Below are 21766 nucleotides of genomic sequence, written 5' to 3'. Positions count from 1 at the left end.
TTCCAGATAATATACAGAACCTGTCCGCTCCATCAGTATCTACTTGATCTATGTGAAGAGGTAGGGAGTTGTGAAGGAGTCAACACCCCTATGTTTTTTAGAAGCAGAAGCTACATAAAACCTGGAGTATTGTGGGTGAAAATAACGGGGGGCTTATGATTGAGATCAATGGGTTTCCTAAAGACATATGATATCCGGGCAGTGTTTCAAATAAGAAACGTGCCTGCTTCCTTTTCCGGGAAGATTTAAATCATGGAACATTATGGGAGATAATAAGTACCATTAAAGGAAAGTAGTAGGAGCTACAGTTAGGGCCAGAAATATTTGGACAGTAACACAATTTTTGCGAGTTGGGCTCTGCATGCCACCGCATTGGATTTGAAATGAAGCCTCTACAACAGAATTTAAGTGCAGATTGTAACGTTTAATTTAAAGGGTTGAACAAAAATATCTGATAGAAAATGTAGGAATTGTACACATTTCTTTACAAACACTCCACATTTTAGGAGCTCAAAAGTAATTGGACAAATAAACATAACCCAAACAAAATATTTTTTTTTCAATATTTTGTTGCGAATCCTTTGGAGGCAATCACTGCCTTAAGTCTGGAACCCATGGACATCACCAAACGCTGGGTTTCCTCCTTCTTAATGCTTTGCCAGGCCTTTACAGCCGCAGCCTTCAGGTCTTGCTTGTTTGTGGGTCTTTCCGTCTGAAGTCTGGATTTGAGCAAGTGAAATGCATGCTCAATTGGGTTAAGATCTGGTGATTGACTTGGCCATTGCAGAATGTTCCACTTTTTTGCACTCATGAACTCCTGGGTAGCTTTGGCTGTATGCTCGGGGTCATTGCCCATCTGTACTGTGAAGTGCCGTCCGATCAACTTTGCAGCATTTGGCTGAATCTGGGCTGAAAGTATATCCCGGTACACTTCAGAATTCATCCGGCTACTCTTGTCTGCTGTTATGTCATCAATAAACACAAGTGACCCAGTGCCATTGAAAGCCATGCATGCCCATGCCATCACGTTGCCTCCACCATGTTTTGCAGAGGATGTGGTGTGCCTTGGATCATGTGCCGTTCCCTTTCTTCTCCAAACTTTTTTCTTCCCATCATTCTGGTACAGGTTGATCTTTGTCTCATCTGTCCATAGAATACTTTTCCAGAACTGGACTGGCTTCTTGAGGTGTTTTTCGGCAAATTTAACTCTGGCCTGTCTATTTTTGGAATTGATGAATGGTTTGCATCTAGATGTGAACCCTTTGTATTTACTTTCATGGAGTCTTCTCTTTACTGTTGACTTAGAGACAGATACACCTACTTCCCTGAGAGTGTTCTGGACTTCAGTTGATGTTGTGAACGGGTTCTTCTTCACCAAAGAAAGTATGCGGCGATCATCCACCACCGTTGTCTTCCGTGGACGCCCAGGCCTTTTTGAGTTCCCAAGCTCACCAGTGAATTCCTTTTTTCTCAGAATGTACCCGACTGTTGATTTTGCTACTCCAAGCATGTCTGCTATCTCTCTGATGGATTTTTTTCTTTTTTTTCAGCCTCAGGATGTTCTGCTTCACCTCAATTGAGAGTTCCTTTGACCGCATGTTGTCTGGTCACAGCAACAGCTTCCAAATCCAAAACCACACACCTGGAATCAACCCCAGACCTTTTAACTACTTAATTGATTACAGGTTAACGAGGGAGACGCCTTCTGAGTTAATTGCAGCCCTTAGAGTCCATTTTCCAATTACTTTTGGTCCCTTGAAAAAGAGGAGGCTATGCATTACAGAGCTATGATTCCTAAACCCTTTCTCCGATTTGGATGTGGAAACTCTCATATTGCAGCTGGGAGTGTGCACTTTCAGCCCATATTATATATATAATTGTATTTCTGAACATGTTTTTGTAAACAGCTAAAATAACAAAACTTGTGTCACTGTCCAAATATTTCTGGCCCTAACTGTATATAAACCCTAAATGATTAGAAGGATATAGAATATCCACTAGATCTACCTGAAATATGGAGTACTCCAATGACCTAAAAGGTGAATAGACAGTAAACAACCTGCAATTCAATAACAGTAGGAATAGGTATAATGTAAAGTAAACACAGTGCGATCTTAAAACCCAGGATAGGATGACTAGAATCGTTCCTTTGGCTGCCTGTCCGCAGGTGTTGCGGTATCCCGCGGTGGATCTTCGCCGCCAGGGAGCCAGCAGACAGATCTCCGCGGTAAGCCTATCTGACAGCCTATCGGAAAATCGCGGCAATTCTCAGCCTGCTCCAATTTGCTGCCCGCGAGCGGAGAATCGCTATGATTCTCCATTCGTGGACAGGGGGGCTGCCCTTTCCATAGCAACGCCCGTGGACAGGCAGCCTTAACATCATGAGACTAACAGTCATCGTATGTAAAACATGGTAAGCCAGGCCAGATTAGTGCTGGTTACAGTATCATTGATAAGCAACTCAATTTAATTATACTCATGGACTTTAAAAGCTGTACTTACTAATGAGAACATAAAGTAGTTCACATAAATGTTTCAAATTGTTTAAAACTAAGACCTCCTGTCCACGGGCAATTCTTCACTGTGTCTCCAGCGGCGATAATCCGGCCACAGGAAAAGCAGTGAACACTTTCCATAGACTACTATGGAAAGCGCAGCCCCGCTGTCCATGAGCGGAGAATTATAGTGATTCTCTGCTCACGGGATTTAAATCGCAGCATGCTGCGATCACCCGCGATGAGACTATCTATCAGATTGGCTCAGCGTGGAGAACCGTCAGCTCTCCTCTGCGGCGGCTGCCACGGCGGAGATCCGCTGCTGGATATCGCTACGCCCGTGGACAGGCAGCCTAACAGCGCCAGACAAAAAAGGGGGAAAGATCAAACTGAGAGATCTCTTGAAGGAGCCATCACACCCATATCGTTGAAGAGCCCAACAGTTCAACAGACTCAGAGATCCATCACAGGTATTGGTCATCTCAAAAGACTGGGGCCGTCAGTCCTAGAGTGGTAGAGAAAGCAGATCTGGATATACGTCCAATTCACGTAAAGCTATGCCCCCTTTCTGGACTTACCAAACAAATGTTGAAAACACATAAATGTGGTGAAAAGCATGCAAGACAGTTTTCTGAGGAAACTTGTGCTAGAACCTGGCCCATTTTCAATAGGTTTCAAAATCTGCTCTACTGTGTAGAGTTTTGGGCACCGGTGCTTAAGGACATATCAGAGCTTGAGCGGGTACAAAGCGGGCAACTAAAGTAATAAATGGAAAGCGGACTACAATACCCAGAGAGGTTATCAAAATTACACTTATTTCGTATAGAAATAAGACTGTTGAGGGCAACCTAATAACTGTATGATCATGTGAGGGATCATGATTTACTGGACTGCAGTGTAGGGGTATGATCAAAAGGCAGAATTTTACCACCGATCTGCTGTAGAATCTGCACCCCATTACTTTCAATGAGAAGAAACTACGGTGCAGATTTTTTTTAGGGGAATCATCTGAGAACCTACCATAAGTATAGTGTCTGGAGGGTAGGAAATGCACTGTGCCAGTTTGCTGAGAGGACTACCTGAATTGCGAATGTGCAGCCCAAGTGTGCCCAGTGTTGCTGCCGCCCCCCAGTGTGTATTGTATACCTCAGTATTACCACCCAAGAGTTTGCCCTTTTGTTTGTAACAAAATGTGGCATCAACTCATTTTCCTACCAGTAAAACCAGTATTGACTCACATAGAATCATGGTCTGGCAGAAAGTAGATGAGGCCTGATATCCTGCGTGGTCTTAGGGCCCTTTTAGATGGAATGATTTATCATGCGAATGAATGAACGATGTCAGAGTTCGCTCGTTCAGCCTCTTTATACGAGGGGCTGCTGATAAGTCTTTTGCTTTGTGTTCTTTTTTCTTTCAATGGTAACAACTGTTACATCACACAAAAGCCTTATGTGTCTAATATAGGTTTTCAAAATTTTGTGTTTGTAGCTTATGGCAACAGTGATCTCGGCACGCGGGAAAACAAAATGGCGGAGTCTAAGGCGATATTCACAGCAAATGAGAGCAGAGGAGTGATAAAATTCTTGTTTCTGCAAGGAAAGTCCGTGAAGGATATTCATGGTGATATGCCGCAGACATTGAGGGATCAATGCCCTTCATATTCTACAGTTAAGAACTGGGTTGCCAAATTTAAAACGGGTCACTTCAGCACCAATGATGAGGAACGTCCTGGACGACGAGAGGTTGTTGTTCCGGAGATTGTCAATGCTGTGCACAACCTCATACTGGAGAATCGGCGAATTTCAGCTAAAGGAATAGCAGACATTATGGGGATTTCTCGTGAACGTGTTTGTGTCATTATCCATGAACTGATAAGAACTTCCTGGATCGACTGGTCACTATGGATGAGACCTGGAATTATTTGTATGACCCTGAAACCAAGGAGCAGTCAAAAGAGTGGAGGCACAGTGGTTCTCCTCGCCCAAATCAGCCACTAAGGTGATGGCGTCTGTTTTATGGGATAAGGAGGGCGTGCTGCTAGTGGACTACCTTCAAAATGGTTCCACCATCAATGCAAGGTATTACATTGAACTTTTGGACCAATTGAAGGCAGCTCTGAAGGCCAAAAGGCACGGCAAGCTGTCCAAAGGAATCTTGTTCCTGCCAGACAACGCCTCCGCTCACACTGCACAAGCGACCACGGCAAAACTGGTGGAGCTAGGCTTCTAGCTGGTTGACCACCAACCTTATTCACCAGATCTAGCTCCCTCCGACTATCATCTGTTTCTAAACCTGAAGAAACACCTCAAAGGTACCAAATTTCACACCATTTCTGATGCTATGGCTGCTACGGATGACCGGTTTAAGGCACAACTGAAATCCTTCTTTTTGCAAGGCTTACAGAACTTGGAATACCGATGTAAGAAGTGTGTTGGCATCAGTGGAGAGTATGTGGAATAAATGTAAAGTTTCATCTTCCTATCTCGTTTCTTTCTGGGTAAGACCAAAGACTTATCAGCAGCCCCTCGTACATCGTTCACTCGTTAAGTCATTCATATTGGCTGTATAAGGATGGGCCTACTGATGTGTATGTGGTGCATCAATGCCATGATCAGCAAAGATTAAATGTGCCAAGCTACAATGGGGCAGAGGGAGCAGTTTTACGCCTCTTGGGGTGACCATGACAAGAGAGGTGGCAGAGGGACCACTATTAGTTGGGGGAAATGCATAGATGAGCCACTATCAATTGGGGGGGAAGCACACTCAGACTATTACTTTATGAGGGTGCAGGGGGCCCCTATTACCTTCTCAGGAGCCCAAAGTGGATATTACTGCAGGAGGCCACAAATCTCGGCCCTTACTGTGCTGCACAGAGGATTCAATATTTAGTGGTTGGAACTACTATGGGGGGTGAGCGGAGCCGCTGTACTACAATAGCCGTCATATAGACATGGCGACGCTGATGTCACATGTCTTGGGACCCCCGGACATTTAGGCCCCTAGCACTGACCCTGGCTCACTTTAGAGCCGCAGCAATGTGACTGAGAGGGGTTGTCCGGCTAAGAAGAAACATGGCTGCCTTCTTCCAGACACAGCGCCTCCCTTGTCCAGGGCTTGTGTGTGGCATGAAGTGAGTGGCAGCTGAGCTTCAATACCAGACACAATCTTAAGACAAGGGTGGCGCTGTGTGTGGAGGAAAGCAGCCATGTTTTTCTAACCCTGGACACCCCTTGAAGGGCCGTGAAGCATTATGTCCCAACAGCCTCCATCTACTAGCTGTGGCGTCAGTCCTCCCTTGTGTGACTAGCTCAGGGCTGACAGGTCGTCATGGCTGCTGAAGATGATGCCGCCTCCTCCCGGGGACAGCAGCAGAAGCCCTTCATGAAGGTGATAGGGCTGCGGCCCCCCCATCGTATGCCGCCAGCGCTGCCCGGTAACGGCAGCTTCCCCTCAGCGCCGCACGCTGCCCTCACAGAACATGGCGCCGTGTGAGGTAGCCCGCCCTTTCTGTCCGCCGCACCAATCAGCGCTGCGGTGTGTTGTTGCTCGGCCTCATGCCCCGTCCCCAGGCGGCAGCGCTCCCCTCCTCCGTCCCCAGACGTCATCCTCCTCGTCCCCGAGAGCGGCGGAGTGTGCGCCGCACGTTGTTGTTATTGTGGTCCCTCCCCGGGGAGCTGCGACACGTCCGCGCGGTGAGTGCTTATATGTGTGCGGGCCGGACAATGGGGCGGATGGCGGCGGGCACATGTCACCCGGTGCCCGGGGGGAGCCGCTGCGGGGTCACACGGACAGACCCGGGGAGTGAAGTTACCGGCCAGCCATTGTCACCAGGCTGTCCCGGATGTACTGTCCCCATCATACCTTGTCCTTGCCCGGACTGCTGTGCTCTGGTGACCTGTGATGGTGATCTCCGCTCCACAGTGGGGCTGTAGGGGGCATTGTTTGTCTTGATGGCACTGATTGCTACAGGATACGTCCACAACTCTACGGGGGTCCCCTGTGTGGTGAAGGAGGTAAATACCTCCCACTTGGGGACATCCTATACACGCTGGGCCCCATCTATCTGGGGACAGCCCTCCAGCGGGGCAGCGTTAGGGGGTCCCAAGTGTGGAGATGGAGGTAAATACCCCCCACTTGGGGACATCCTATACACGCTGCGCCCCATCTATCTGGGAACAGCCCTCCAGCGGGGCAGCGTTAGGGGGTCCCCTGTGTGGAGATGGAGGTAAATACCCCCCACTTGGGGACATCCTATACACGCTGTGCCCCATCTATCTGGGAACAGCCCTCCAGCGGGGCAGCGTTAGGGGGTCTCCTGTGTGGAGATTGAGGTAAATACCCCCCTCCTCGGGGACATCCTCTACATGCTGCGCCCCATCTATCTGGGGACAGCCCTCCAGCGGGGCAGCGTTAGGGGGTCCCCTGTGTGGAGATGGAGGTAAATACCCCCCTCCTCGGGGACATCCTCTACATGCTGCGCCCCATCTATCTGGGGACAGCCCTCCAGCGGGGCAGCGTTGGGGAGTCCCTTGTGTGGAGATGGATGTAAATACCCCCCACTTGGGGACATCCTATACATGCTGCGCCCCATCTATCTGGGGACAGCCTCCCAGCGGGGCAGCATTAGGGGATCCCAAGTGTGGAGATGGAGGTAAATAACCCCCTCCTCGGGGACATCCTCTACACGCTGCACCCCATCTATCTGGGGACAGCCTCCCAGCGGGGCAGCATTAGGTGATCCCAAGTGTGGAGATGGAGGTAAATACCCCCCTCCTCGGGGACATCCTCTACACGCTGCACCCCATCTATCTGGGGACAGCTCGCCAGCCGGGCAGCATTAAGCGGTCCCATGTGTGGTGATGGAGGTAACTAACCCCCTCCTCGGGGACATGCTATACACGCTGAGCCCCATCTATCTGGGGACAGCCCCCCAGCGGGGCAGCGTTAGGGGGTCCCATGTGTGGTGACGGAGGTAGATAACCCCCTCCTTGGGGGCATCCTCTACACACTGCGCCCTATTCATCCAGGGACAGCGTAAGGGGATCCCATGTGTGGTGATGGAGGTAGATAACCCCCTCCTTGGGGGCATCCTCTACACACTGCGCCCCATCTATCTGGGGACAGCCCCCCCAGCGGGGCAGCGTTAGGGGGTTCCATGTGTGGTGACGGAGGTAAATAACCCCCTCCTCAGGGACATCCTCTACATGCTGCGCCCCATCTATCCGGGGACAGCCCCCCAGCTGGGCAGAGTTAGGGGGGAGGGGGTCACACTTATGTACAACACATGTAACTTATAACTGAAGTGTAGCAACCGCCCAAAAGATGCAGCCAATGTATCGGAGGGCTTTGGCCACTTGGCGCAACTTTTGGCCAACTTTACTTACATTGGCGTGTGAAATGGCGCCCAAGGTAAATACGATCGACGTCTTCACTGACGGCATGAAATAGGAATTTTAATTCTCCTCATCATTCTGTTGTATGCAATGGAAGAAATCTGTGTTCTCCACGGTCCGGCTGCCAGGACGACGCGAACGGCATCTTCGGTCTCCATACTGTTTCTGGACTCCCACGGGTCGCCCGTACTGATTAGGGCTCGGGTTACGTAACGCGATTGTCTAGGTCTGTGGTATTCGGAGTATCGGCGACTGCGCTGTTGTATTGTCTAAAAATACATCGTCAGGCTGTATTTACACGGTGAGTGCGATGTAGGTCCGAGAAAATCCGATCTATATTGTGCTCGTTTAGAGCTGACCTTCAAGCGTGTGCGATGCACTTCACGCTAAAAACACAACAGATGTATCTGCGTTTTACACATTGTTGCAATTGTTAAAATGGAAAAATAAAAATCACACTTGGCTCTGATAGACATTAATGGGCATTTTTTTTCCTCTGTGGAACTGCCCAAACATAGGACATCCTGCAATTTTTCTTGCACTTAAAACACTTGGGCTCTAGTCACGTGCGTGTTCTCTCCGTCTCGCGGCACGCAAAACTCACGTAAATACAGCCTTAGGTTAGCTTCAGACGGGTAAGTGCAATATTGGGCCGTGAATCTCAGCCCGATGGCGCGCACGCCAACATGCAATTTCCCCGCAGATGCGAGACGTTTTTTGTCTCAAACATCTCGCATCACTTTGGGCAGGCAGCGATCCTCCACCATGGCTGTCAGCTGCGGTGGAGGATCGCGTAGTGATTCCCATGGGAAGCATCGCACTCGCGTGCGCCTAGCATGTGGTGCGATGCTGCCGCCAGCCACATTAAATACAATGGACGATGAGGTAGGACGTGCCACGATTTGTTTCCTGCATCGCATCACGGGAAAACATTGCTCATGTGTATGACCCCATTCAAAAGAATAGAGTTCGTATTCGTGCGAGATTTGTGCGTCTCGCAATGCACAAATCGCGCATGATTTTCTCGCCCGTGTGAAGTCAGCATTAGGCTACATTCACTCAGGTAAGTGCGATATCAGGCTGAGAAACCTGGCCAAAGCATTGCTGTAAAGTCTAGGATGATAATGCTGCGGCCTCTGATTGGCCGTAGTGGTCACCTGATTTCCGCCAAACATCCGTATCGGGAGCTGATGCCAGGGCTCAGCTGTGTCCTGGGGATCTGTAGAGAGGGCAGTATAGTTTTTTTTTTTTTTTTTTGCCAAGCCCGGCTGTTATTTTTTTCTTTAATAGTTGATCTGTAGTGCTGTATTGCCTTTATTATATGTCTGCACCAATATAACATGTCATTGTTGACTTGTAGGCCAGAATGTACACACAGAAAGCCACAGAACGCTTGCAACGCAGCTGACCCTTAAATCTGAAAAGTCAAGATGGATAAATGTAGGCACGTGGGCCGGCTACGGCTTGCTCAAGACCATTCAATATTGAACCCTCAAAAATGGCATTGCGTGGATTGTAACACTACAGAGTCCGTGTGGGCCTGCCTGAGCTGTGCCCATGTGGCATGTGGCCGATACATCGAGGAGCATGCACTGCGACACTTTCAGGAAAGCAAGCATCCTATGGCACTGGAGGTGAATGAACTTTACGTATTCTGTTACCTTTGTGATGATTATGTTCTCAATGACAATGCCACTGGTGACCTTAAACTCTTACGGAGCACACTGAGCGCAATCAAAAGTCAAAACTATGACTGCACAACACGTAGCGGTCGGACATTGCGGTCAATGGTAGCTGTGGAAGACTCGTATAGTTCTCATCAATGTGCTAAAGCACTTCTTCAAACCGAAGACCTCACGTTTACAGCTCTTTGGCATCGAAGACACGCTCTCCTAGGGAAAGTGTTTCGATCGTGGTTGGCTTTGACGCCAAAAGGTAAACATAAGTTAGAAGAAGAACGCCTCAAGGAAGAAGCTGAAAGAAAGCGGGATGAAGCCAAGAAAAGGCGCCAACTGCAAAAGCACAAATTAAAAGAAGAGATGGAAAGTACCCCCCCAAGAAAGAGTTCTCGCTTGCAACAGCAAATGCAAACACCTCCTAAGATGGTGCCACCAACAATGCAGAAAACGTACCAAAAAACTGTACCTGCCACAAAACAAAAAACATCACAACCTACCTCTAATGATGTCGGTGATTCTCCAATAAAAAGGAAACCCACTGTGACCCCCGGGGTGACAGGACTGAGGAACCTCGGGAACACTTGCTACATGAACTCTATTCTTCAGATCTTGAGTCACTTGCATGTGTTTCGGGAATGTTTCTTACAACTTGATCTCACTCAAACTCAGGACTTATTGGCAGCAGCAGCCAATGGGAAAACACGATCCTCCAGCCAAATCCCTCCTACTGCAGACTTGACTAGAATAGCAAAAAAGCACACAAAAGTGGAGAGGCATTTGGTAAAGCGCCAAAGCTCTTCGTCTGGCCTTAGTGGCGGGGCATCCAAGAGCCGAAATATGGAACTCATTCAGCCTAAACCTAGCTCAACGCACATTTCTCTTTGTCACGAGTTGCATACTCTCTTCCAAGTCATGTGGTCGGGTAAGTGGGCATTGGTCTCCCCCTTTGCCATGCTGCATTCAGTCTGGAGGCTGATACCGGCCTTTCGTGGATATGCACAGCAAGATGCTCAGGAATTCCTATGTGAACTTTTGGACAAAGTACAACAAGAACTGGAGACAACTGGGACCAGATACCCAACCCTGGTTCCCTGCTCTCAGAGGAAACTCATTAAACAAGTCCTGAACGTGGTCAACAACATTTTTCATGGCCAGCTTCTCAGTCAGGTATGTTAATTAGCAGTGACCTAATTAGCAACATGAGGTGAACTCGGCTTACTGTGGACAGTAGTTGAGATGTTGCGTCTTGTCTCTCCATAGTGCCACATGCATCGTCTTAGTGCATGGGCTTTTTGAGAACATAGAGTATTTTGTTCTTGGCAAATAAAGCTTCGTGATCGTGTAATGAAAAGTCAGAGATTCTTCTCATATGTTGTGTAGTAATTCCTCACCATTCTCAAGATCTCTGCTTGCTTTCACTCAGTAGGAAACCGAAAATCTCCGGTACGGTGTATCAGGGCTATTCTTTTGTAATGACTTGTGTGATCGGCAGAATAGATTTGTGGAATTAAACATTCTTGGTTGTCCTACAAAAAGAACTTATGTGGATATAGGATAAGTATCTGATCAACAGGATCAGACCACTGAGACCCACGCAGAGCTCAAGAACTTGGGTCCTGAGCCACCCTTGAATGAATGGAGCGGTAGTCACACGTGCGCACTACTGCGCCATTAAAGGGGTACTCACATCTCGGCTTTTCATGGCTGAGATGGGAAAACCTGGAAAACAGCTGAATGCCTAGTACAGCGCTGATTTTGTAGCACTCATTACAGTGAATAGGGGCTAAAGAAATGGCGCTGTGCTAACCGCTTGGCTCTTTCTGTTGGCTCCACCCAGGTGACCAATAGCAGTTTCTTAACTTGCCTATGAAAAGCCGAGATGGTAATACGTCTTTAATTTTTTGGGGACTTCTGGAGATGGCCGAGCATTTATACTCTATTTCTGACAGTCCTATAAAAATGAAGGAAGTGTAGTGATCATTCCACCTCCCAAAAATGAATAAAAAGTGATCAAAAAATTGTATGTACACCAAAATTGTACTAATAGAAACCTCAACTCATTCTGCAAAAGATTTGGCCCCACGCAGTTCCGTAAGCCTAAATTTAAAAAATATCTAATATATAAATCTAGGTCTCTGTATATAGCGATGCACAAAAATACATTTTCAGTGAAAAAGGCTCTTAATCTGCAAGCTTATTAAAATAAATTGCAAACGATATAAATTCGGAAGCGCCATAATCGTACTGACCCACAGAAAAAGTTTGATATGTCATTTATAGCACATGGTGACTGGCATATGAAAAAAAGTTAGTTTTAATTTTTCTTAGCTCCCAAGAAACATATAATTAAAAAATTATCAAAAAGTCGTCAGTTCTCCGAAATGGTACCGATGAAAATGTCAGTTTCACCTGCACAAAACAGGCCCCTCTACAAAGCTTTGTAGACAGAAGAATAAAAAAGTATGACTCTCTAAATATGGTGATGCAAAACAATATTTTTTAAGCATAAAACCGTTTAAATTGGGTATAACGTTAAGTCCTCCAGCCCTGAGTGTGAGCTGCACGCGGGAGGTTCAGTCACAGCTCACAGGTTTACATAGAAACGGCACATTGACATACATTGGCATGTCCTAGTTCTTGTTCCTGAAATGGATGGATGAAGGACATTCCATGAGTCTGTTTTTTAAAAAGTTGATCTGCACAGCTTTATAGGCGCATACTAGGGCTTTGTGCTGTCCATGGATTAACACGGGCAGTATACGGTCCCTAATATGATGGTGTGCGCCTAGCCTAATAGTACTGACCCACAGAATTATGGTAGCAGGTCATTTACTCTGTGGTGAATGCCATAAAAACGAAATTCATACAATGACAGAATTGTTTTCTTTTTTTTTAAATTTTTTCTTTTTGAATCCCTCCTCATCCAAAAAAAATGCCATGATGTACTCTGCACAGTTTACCTATGCCTCCATATTATAAAGTGACATGCAAGTAAAACCCTAAACAAAACTACTACCGAGGCCCAATGTCCACGGCACGCACGGATTTTCAATGCGGATCATCTTAAAAATGATTTTTGAATGGCGGGTGATCGCGCACTGTGTGTTTTTCATCTCCCATAGAGATGAATGAAGTCACATCTGCAATAAAGTAGAGCATGCTGTGACTTTAGATCCGCGCAGGGCATCCGCAAAGCACCTAAAATTCAAATCCACAGGGTTTAGTTCAGTTGCGGGCGCCGCATTGTTTCCAAGGGGTGGCTGGAGCTGCGGATCTCCTGCACGGATTTAATAAATCAAATCTGTACGTGGACATCGGGCCTTATACCCCTAGATGAATAGGCCAAGGGGTATAGTTTTCAAAATGGGCTTTCACCGTATGGGGAACTTAAGAAGCTCTGCGAATGCAACATGACATCCAAAAAGTATTCCAGCAAAATTTGTGCTCCTCATGAAAATGAAACCTTTAGGTCAGGTTCCACCAAACCTCTGTGGGGTCTAAACGCTCACTGCACCCACGAGGTATATAGCTTGTTTAATTACTTGAGGGCATAGTTTCTAAAAATAAGGGCACTTTTTTTTTTGGGGGGGGGGGGGTCCAGTGTCCTGGGTACCTGAGGTGCTCTGCTAATGTGACATGATGCCCGAAAATGATTCCCACATAACCTGCACTCCCTCCACTCTGAGCCCTGCCATGTGTCCAAACAGCAGTCTATGTTCACATATGAGGCATTTCCGTGCTCTGTGGGAATTGTAGTGTGCTTCCTTTTTTTTTTTTCTGTCGCCTTTTTATGAAAAGGAAAAACTTGAGGCTAAAACTGTGTATTACTGTAAAAAGTGTAATTTTTTTCATGGTCCAATATTTTGTTGTTAGCCTTTTTTTTTTTTTTTTTTTTTTTTTACTACACTCTGCGACCCTAAAGGTGAGCTCCCTCCCATGTTTTTCGGTTTTGCACGGCTTCTCTCAGTTATGTGATATCCATGCCAGTATCAGTCATCGTGTTCTTCGGCGGCCGGGTCTTCTTTTGCCATGGATCTGTCCAAGCATTATAGATTTTTCTAGCGACTCTGCTCGCATTGCATATAATCCGTGAGTCTGAGCCCGGTCATCTTACCCTCCAGTGATATATCGGGTCTTATACAATTCAAGACTTCTCTGTTGTTACTCTAGCTGTCCAGAGCATATGCAGCAGCTTTCACCAGCACCACAGCTCAAACGCATCAATCCTCCTTTTATCAGCTTTTTTCGCAGTCCAGCTGTCACATCCATACATGGCTCTGGGGAAAATGATGGTCTGCACTATCCTACATCTGGTTGCTATACCAATATCCCTGCTTTTACAGATTTACAACTAATATCTAAAAATTAAAAGAAAACATCCGCTCAATGAGGAGAATAAACAGCCAAATAAAGATAAGTGTATTCTGTGCACCGACTAACCTGGGACACGGCAGAGAGACATCCAAATAATACAAACAAGTCCAGAAGCAGAAAAGGTAATGACAGGCGCTTTATTAGTCCTCTAAAAAGATTTCCAAAAACGTTCTCCTATGTTATGAATAAGGACCTGCATCTAAACAGACCCATCTCCATTATGTGAAAAACCTCTGAGGATTAATAAAGCGCCTGTCATTACATTTTCTGTTGTTTGACTTGTTTGTATGGTAACTACTGCCAAACATCTGTAGGGTCAAAATACTCACTACACCCCTAGATGAGTTCATCTAGTTTCCAAAATGGGGTCTTCTGAGGCGAGTGTCTTATGTCTTGGCACCTCAAGGCCTCTACAAACCTGAAATGGTGCCTAGAAAACGTCCTAATAAAAGCCCCAAAATCCACAAGGTGCTCCTTCATTTCTGAGGTCTGTGTTACGGTGCTCACAAGGATAATGTGGGATATTTCTGAAATCTGCAGCTTCAGGGCAATAATAGAGAAAAAACCTTTATCTCCGGCTGTTACTGAAAAAATGGTTTAAAATTTGCAAGAATAAAAAATGAAATGTTCAAATTTCACCTTTACCTTGTTTTAATTCCAGTGAAACACCTAAGGTCGAATGCCCACGACCGGGTCGGATTCTCCAGCGGAATCTGATCTGGTGCCCGGCCGGTGACCCCATTGTACTTGTCCGCAGTGTTCTTGATCGGTAATGCGGATGTGCCGACCGGCGCAAAGCGTTGGGTCTAAAGTGTTAACAAACTTCCTAAATGCCATTTTGAGGTGTGCAGTTTATGAAAAGGGTCTTTTTAATATATGGGCCTCTCGAGGTCACTCCACGACTGAATTGGTCTCTAAAACATAGGTTTTGGGAAATGCTCTTCTAAATTCGAACATTTCTTACTAAACTCATAAGCCTTCTAGCATCCTGAAGGGATAAAAGGATGTTTAAGAAATGGTAAATGTTATTTACTGCTTTGTAATGTCTGACTTCTCTTACAAATAGACATTTAAAATTTATAAAAATGCTAATGTTTCCAAATTTTCTGTGTTCATAAAAAAAACTAAAAAACTATATTAACTAAAACCACTAAAATAAAGTACAATGTGTCTGGAAAAAACGTTTTTAGAATCACTTGGATATCTAAAAGCAATATCCAAGCTATGAACAAGTAAAGTGACAGGACACATTTGATAAGAGTTCTTAAGGGGTTAAAGGTAAGCACAATTAGCAATGTCTCCCTTGCCGTGCAAATGCCTCTGTTCTGTATGGGGCTGACATGGCGTTCCGCGGGTTCCTGTAGGCCTGTGATTCGCGCTCTACCACGTCTTCCTTTATCACAGCGCTGACGTATTGGGATGTGCGGCCTGCTTTGTGGACAGGTTCTCTTTTGTCGCTGCTTACTGCCTGTTGTGTGATGTCAGTTTTGCTGTCCATTCTGTGATGTAAGATATGAGGACGTGTTGCAGTGGTTCGGTTCTGGTGTAGCATTGCCCCCCATTCGGGTACTATGGCAGGCTGGCTTCTGATGGATATCCTTATCACAGTGGTGTTTTCAGTAATGTGTCATCATTGAATGGCTTGAGACCCCTCAGGACAGAACCTACAGGCTATACCTCCCATTTATGTGTGTTCGCCCTGTTTTATATGTTGTATGGTCCTGGCCTTTTATTTCTCCCCCAGCAGCAGTGGATTTTAATTGTTTAACCTTTTCCTTTTGATAAATAGCTCAGTGGAGTCCCTTCTTTTGTGCCAGAATGGTCATTGGGAAGAAAGTTGTTCACATGCATCCAAGCATAACAATGGAATCCCACAAAGGGCAGGCTAAATCAATGCAAGTATTCCGAACAATATGCCAGTATCTCCCCCTTTACTTTGTGACACTGCTGGAGGGGGGTGTGAGCGCCACTTTGATTTCTAGTACTCCTAAATCATGTATAATATTCTCTCTGGGTCCTGTGTATAAACAAACATTAACTTCACACACTTTCAGGAAACTTTAAATTGATACTTCACACAACAAAACCATTGAAAAAAGTTAATGGGGATTTCTAGTCCAATACTATTGATGAGCCATCATTGAGATAGCTCATCAATAGGTGATTGGCTGGGGTTTGTCACTTGGTACCCCGACCGATCAGCTGAGCAGGCGCATGCTGTCAGTGCCGCAATAAGGCTGGGTTCACACGGGGCGGATTTGCTGCGGAAATTCCGTCCGGAATTTCGCCGCGGCAAAACCGCCTTTGGCCGCTAATCCTGGGATTAGCCAGCCATGTGGATGAGATTTCTCAGAAATCTCGTCCACACGGGACGGCAAATCCGCCGCGGGAAAGCCGGCAGAAGCCGGCACTGCGGCGTGGATTAGCCGGCCGCAGCATGCTCATTCATTTTCTTCCTCCGCTGCAGCCGTGCTCTCCTCTATGGGAGTGCCGGCCGAAGCGGAAGAGCGAGCGGCCGGGCCGCTTCAAAACCCGTGGCTAAGTGCCGCGGGTTTTAAAGCAGCGCTTCTCCCAGCAGAAATCTCGTGGTTTTTCGCTGCGGCCAAACCACGAGATTTCCGCCGGGAATCCGGCGTGTGAGAGGCTAACAGAGGTCAGAGTGGAAGCCTCTGCACCGACTTACCATGTAGTGGCTGATGCTTGTAACTGCAGGCACGGCTCTCATTGAAATCAATGAGAGCCGAGCCTGCAGTTACAAGCGCCAGCCACTACATGGGTGGTTGGTGCAAAGACTTCCGCTGCAAATACAGAGGTCAAAACAGAAGCCTCCGCGCCGACCTCCTTATAGTGGCTGTGGCTTGTAACTGCAGGCACGGCTCCCATTGATTTCAATGAGAGCTGTTCCTGCAGTTATGAGCACCGGCACTACACCGAGGTCGATGCGGAGGCTTCTGCTCCGACCTCTGTGTTATTGCAGCACTGACAGAATGCGTCCACACAGCTGATCGGTCGAGGTCCCGAGCGATGGACCCCAGTTGATCAACTATTGATGACCTATCCTGATGATACGTCATAAATAGTATTTAACTGGAAAACCCCTTTAAAGGGGTTGTCCCGCGGCAGCAAGTGGGCTTATACACTTCTATATGGCCATATTAATGCACTTTGTAATATACATCGTGCATTAAATATGAGCCATACAGAAGTTATATACTCACCTTCCCTGCGCTGGCGTCCCCGTCTCCATGGTGCCGTCTAATTTAAGCGTCTAATCGCCCGATTAGACGCACTTGCGCAGAAGGGTCTTCTCCCTTCTGGTCAGTCCGGGCAAGAGCGGCGTTCTGGCTCCGCCCCTTTCTACACGTCATCGCGTAGCTCCGCCCATCATGTGTGCCGATTCCAGCCAATCAGGAGGCTGGAATCGGCACGCGTGACGGGGCGGAGCTACCTGATGACGTGTAGAAGGGGGCGGAGCCAGAATGCCGCTCGTGCCCGGACCGACCAGAAGGGAGAAGACCCTTCTGCGCAAGCGTGTCTATCGGGCGATTAGACGCTGAAATTAGACGGAGCCATGGAGACGGGGACGCCAGCGCAGGGAAGGTGAGTATATAACTTCTGTATGGCTCATATTTAATGCACGATGTACATTACAAAGTGCATTAATATGGCCATACAGAAGTGTATAAGCCCACTTGCTGCCGCAGGACAACCCCTTTAACTTAGTTTGCTGCAGCTGTGCTTTTTAAGTGTGAAGTATCAGGTTGAGGTTTGCAACATCCGTATCATATAGGACGGATTGTATCCATTTTTTTTTTTTTTGGGTCTTCTTTTTTCTGCCTTTTACTTGCAGATTGAAATAACTATTTTGTTTCCCAGAGGTACCTTTTGCTTGGGGCAATTATTGCCCAAATTATTGCTGGAAGTGGCCGCCAACAGGGCAACAAGTGACAAAGAACTCGTTTGTTGGAATCACTTGGTTTAGCTTTCCTAATTACCAAGTGACTGTTTGGCCGTGTACGCAGGACTTACTCGATCTTCGAGCGACTGCCTGTCTGTTTACTGTGGTTGGAGGCGGACTGGATGGAATGATCTCCGGACGCTTCGCCTCCATTCACAGAATGACTATCACTTCTGTGGAAATCATAGCAGCGATAGTCGCTGGTATGGCTGTCGGATGTTAATGCGCCCGTACAGTGTGCAGTAACCTGAGGGTTCATTAGAGGAAACATAATGAACTGTCTGAGCAGCAGCCAAACAAAAAACAGTTCAGTTCCCATTGAGATCAAAATAAACCTAAAACCAGAAGTGCTTTATTGCAGCTCCGCTCCATTTTATTTCTGTTTATTAATTGGAAAGAATAGTGCAGAATACTATGTTATTGCTTCTGTGAAAAAAATGAAAGAAGGTGGTTAAAAAAGGATACAAAACAGATTCTTTAAAAATGGATGGAAATGGAAAGAAGCGGATAGAAACTGTCCTTTCTTTAACTGATCCGTCCATTGGGTCTGTAATAAATAAAGGAGCCGGCTGCTGTGAAAGATCCCTGACATCATACAGCGGTTAGATCAGGCTAGAGCGGCCGTATGCTGGTCTGTACAAGAAGTGTGTCATATTCTAGTGTATGTAGAGCTTTAGATCAATGCTTGTTGCTTACTTTTTTCTCTAATTTTTCTTTGTTTAGAGGGAACCTGCACCGTAAACTAATTTATGAGGCTGTAAGTTGATGTTTGATTTTGTTGATGTTTTTTAGTTGATGGTGCTGCCGTGTGGGGACGTGACAGGTTCCCTTTAAAACAGGAACTAATAACCTTAGTTAAAAAAACAAACAAACATGAAAACTGTCACCAAACTAGCCAGATAAGTGTGAAGAGCAACATAATAAAGAAGTGTTTTAGAGGAAATGCATGATTTTCCCTGTGCAGTAAGATAATTCTGCATGGCTAAATGACTTTTTTTTGTAAAAAGGTTGTCAGCGACCATCTGGAACCCCTACAAACACATTTCCCACTGTCTCTAGGACACTGATGATCTCACACCTTTTACTCCCAGTTTCTCGGCCTGATACCGCGCTCGCCTGTGTGAATGAAGCCTAACAGGAATTCCAGAGCGTTGGGGTTCCAAACACTTCCTAGTGTAGCTACTGGGGTACATGCACGGGCTTTAACCCCTTGAGTGGCACGCCCGGAAATTTTCCGGGGACGAGCTCCACTGCTCATAGTGACATAGCCCGGAAGATTTCCGGGCTATGTATCACTATGGGAGCTGCAGAGCACAATGCCACAAGCTGTGACAGTGTGCTCTGCCTGCACAGACCCACATAGAGCAGTGCAAGGGCTTTGAAAAACCAGCAGAAGATATTGCCGGCATATCGGCAACCTCCTGCTTTGTTTACAGGTTGCCATAGAGACCATCGGCTTGTCAGAAGCAAGCCGATGGTCTCTGTGACAGGGAGAGCTTGGTGCTTGGCTGTGAGAGGACAGCTAGGTACTAGCTCTTACAGCAGAGATCAGAGAAAACCTCCGATCTCTGCTGTGTTAACCCTTTACATGCTGCAGTCTATGTGACTGCAGCATGTAAAGGGCTGTCACTGCAGCATGTAAAGGGCTGTCACCATCGGACCCCCAGAATGTGATCAGGGGGTCCTGATGGGTCCCTGTGGAAGTCCCCTAAAGGGACAAAAAAAAAAAAAAGTTTAAAAAAAAAAAAAAAGTTAAAAAATTATTTAAAAAAAAATTATAAAAACACTTGTCTCCCTTTACTTTGTAAAAAAATCAAAAATTTAATCACACATGTGATATCTGTGCGTCGTAATGACCCAGAGAAGGAAGTTAATACATTATTTAACCCCTTAATGACATGGCCCCTTTTTTTCTTTTTTCCCCCATTTCTTTTTTTCCTCCCCCCTGTTTAAAAAATCACAACTTGTCCCGCAAAAAACAAGCCCTCATACGGCCGTGTCAATGGAAAAATGAAAAAGTTATGGCTCTTGGAACACGACTTCAAAATTAGTTCAAATTCAATGATTAGACCATTTTAAAAAACCTGCCCTGGTGGGCACGACAGGGTGGTAGGAAACCCGCCACTCAAGGGGTTAATCTGCAATCGTTTGTTGTTAGCCATTTATTGGCTCAGGCAGCAGGCTGTGTCCTCCTTCAGTCATAAAATGATGATATATGATGTGGAAGAAAAGTTAGTCAACCTCAACCGCTTTCATCTCCATGGGGCTGTTGCTCATTGCATGAGACTAGGCATGGAAAATTGTCTTCTTTGCATATAAATTAACTATGCATGCAGTCCTCTTTAGTGAATTTGTGATTTGGCCATTTATATTTGTGTGTGTATGTATGTATGTATATATATATATATATATATATATATATTTTTTTTATTTTTTTTATTTATTTTTTTTATTTTTTTTATTTTTTTCTGTGGTCTCTAGCTTCTGAAAAGCATTATACTAGCAGAATCACTCCGCCTCACACGGGTCGATGTTGTGTCACTGCTGTTTGTGTATGTGGTTAAAAACTTTGTTTGCTACAGATATGAAGCCAACATAATAAAGTACAATGTGTTCATGGCGAGTAAACAAAAATGTCTGGATTGTTATGTGCGGAAATTAGATGTCTCACCAGTGGCGTCCTGAAGAGATTTTTAATTAAAGGCTTTGTACGGTTACTTGAGACCCCCGCTTCAATAGGACCTCCTGTAAAAAAGAAAAAAAAAAGTGAACTATACTTACCTCACCACTGAGACCCAGTGCTGCATCCTTGCTGTGCTCCCAGTGATTGCTGTGACAGATGATCCCGGTGGCCACAGAGAGAGTAAGTATAGTTCACATTATTATTTGAATACAGGTTGTCTTATTGAAGCGAGGTCGCCCAGTAACCGGAAAACCCCTTTAATATTTGTATTAAATATGTGTTGACAACTGTTGGTCCTAGAGAGCTGAAACTTCAGAAGTGACTGATATTTTCCTATTTCGCAAATTTGGCACACATTGGTCCAGTCATTTAGCTGTCCGTAAAGAACAGACAACAGATACATTAATAACTGCATGGCATATAAAAGCCCTTTACGTGGGTAAGGTGGCAAAAGCAATGGGCGGCGGAGATGCTACTTTTTTGTTCTAATGGCCTTTTGAAGACTGACGGCTTGACTCTGACTACAGTATGTGTACGTCTATCATCTCTGGGCAAACCGACTGCAGAAGTTTGTCGGTACAAATAGCGAGATGCTGGGCTAAATCTAAACTGTCTTTTGCCCTCCACATTTGGTAAAGAATCATTTTGGAAGTACCCATTGGTGAGCAGAGAATCTGCCACTCTTGGGAAACCCACGCCTCAAGAGGTTTTTATTTAGTTTTTTTTCCAACTCCATTGGACAACACATTTCACATTTTTTCAGCATGACTAGAAGCATCAGGTGTATCTCATATTTTACCGCAGGCGTAGGTGCTCAATGAATATTTATGGAGCTATCCCAATTAATTATGGATAAACCGCACACTATAGCGCTCGTGGATATAGGCCTAGAGGAAGCTGGCAGATTGCACTCCTCCACATCTAAAGCTTCGTTTAATTATTGAACATTGTTATATAATGACCTGCAACATTCCCATAATATATAGTCCAGAGGATTGGGAATACCTAACATAAATCCCAGCCCGCCTTAGGATGTGGCTGTGTAGTACAATGTAGAGCAGCTGGAAGTGTTACTGTTCATACTATTTGGTGGAATCCCTTTTATTTAAAAAGAAAAACAAATGGAACGACATGAAACGCATGGAATTACATTATACATTGCCAAACCGTGAGGGCCAAGATGT

General features: G+C 45.8%; 1 protein-coding gene across 2 annotated transcripts in view; it reads left to right on the top strand.

Moving 5' to 3' along the window:
• Positions 1-6091: 6091 nt before the first annotated feature.
• Positions 6092-21766, top strand: part of USP44 (ubiquitin specific peptidase 44) — a 34053-nt gene continuing 18378 nt past the window's right edge. For both annotated transcript variants that reach the window (XM_066591553.1, XM_066591552.1), the window contains exons 1-2: positions 6092-6187; positions 9249-10734. In XM_066591553.1, coding sequence (XP_066447650.1) covers positions 9319-10734 — 1416 coding nt within the window. In that variant the 5' untranslated portion in view covers positions 6092-6187; positions 9249-9318. The remainder of the gene's footprint in view (positions 6188-9248; positions 10735-21766) is intronic.

This window comes from Eleutherodactylus coqui, chromosome 2 (assembly GCF_035609145.1).
Source record: "Eleutherodactylus coqui strain aEleCoq1 chromosome 2, aEleCoq1.hap1, whole genome shotgun sequence".
Classification (NCBI taxonomy): domain Eukaryota; kingdom Metazoa; phylum Chordata; class Amphibia; order Anura; family Eleutherodactylidae; genus Eleutherodactylus; species Eleutherodactylus coqui.
This window is presented reverse-complemented; position numbering and strand designations above follow the sequence as displayed.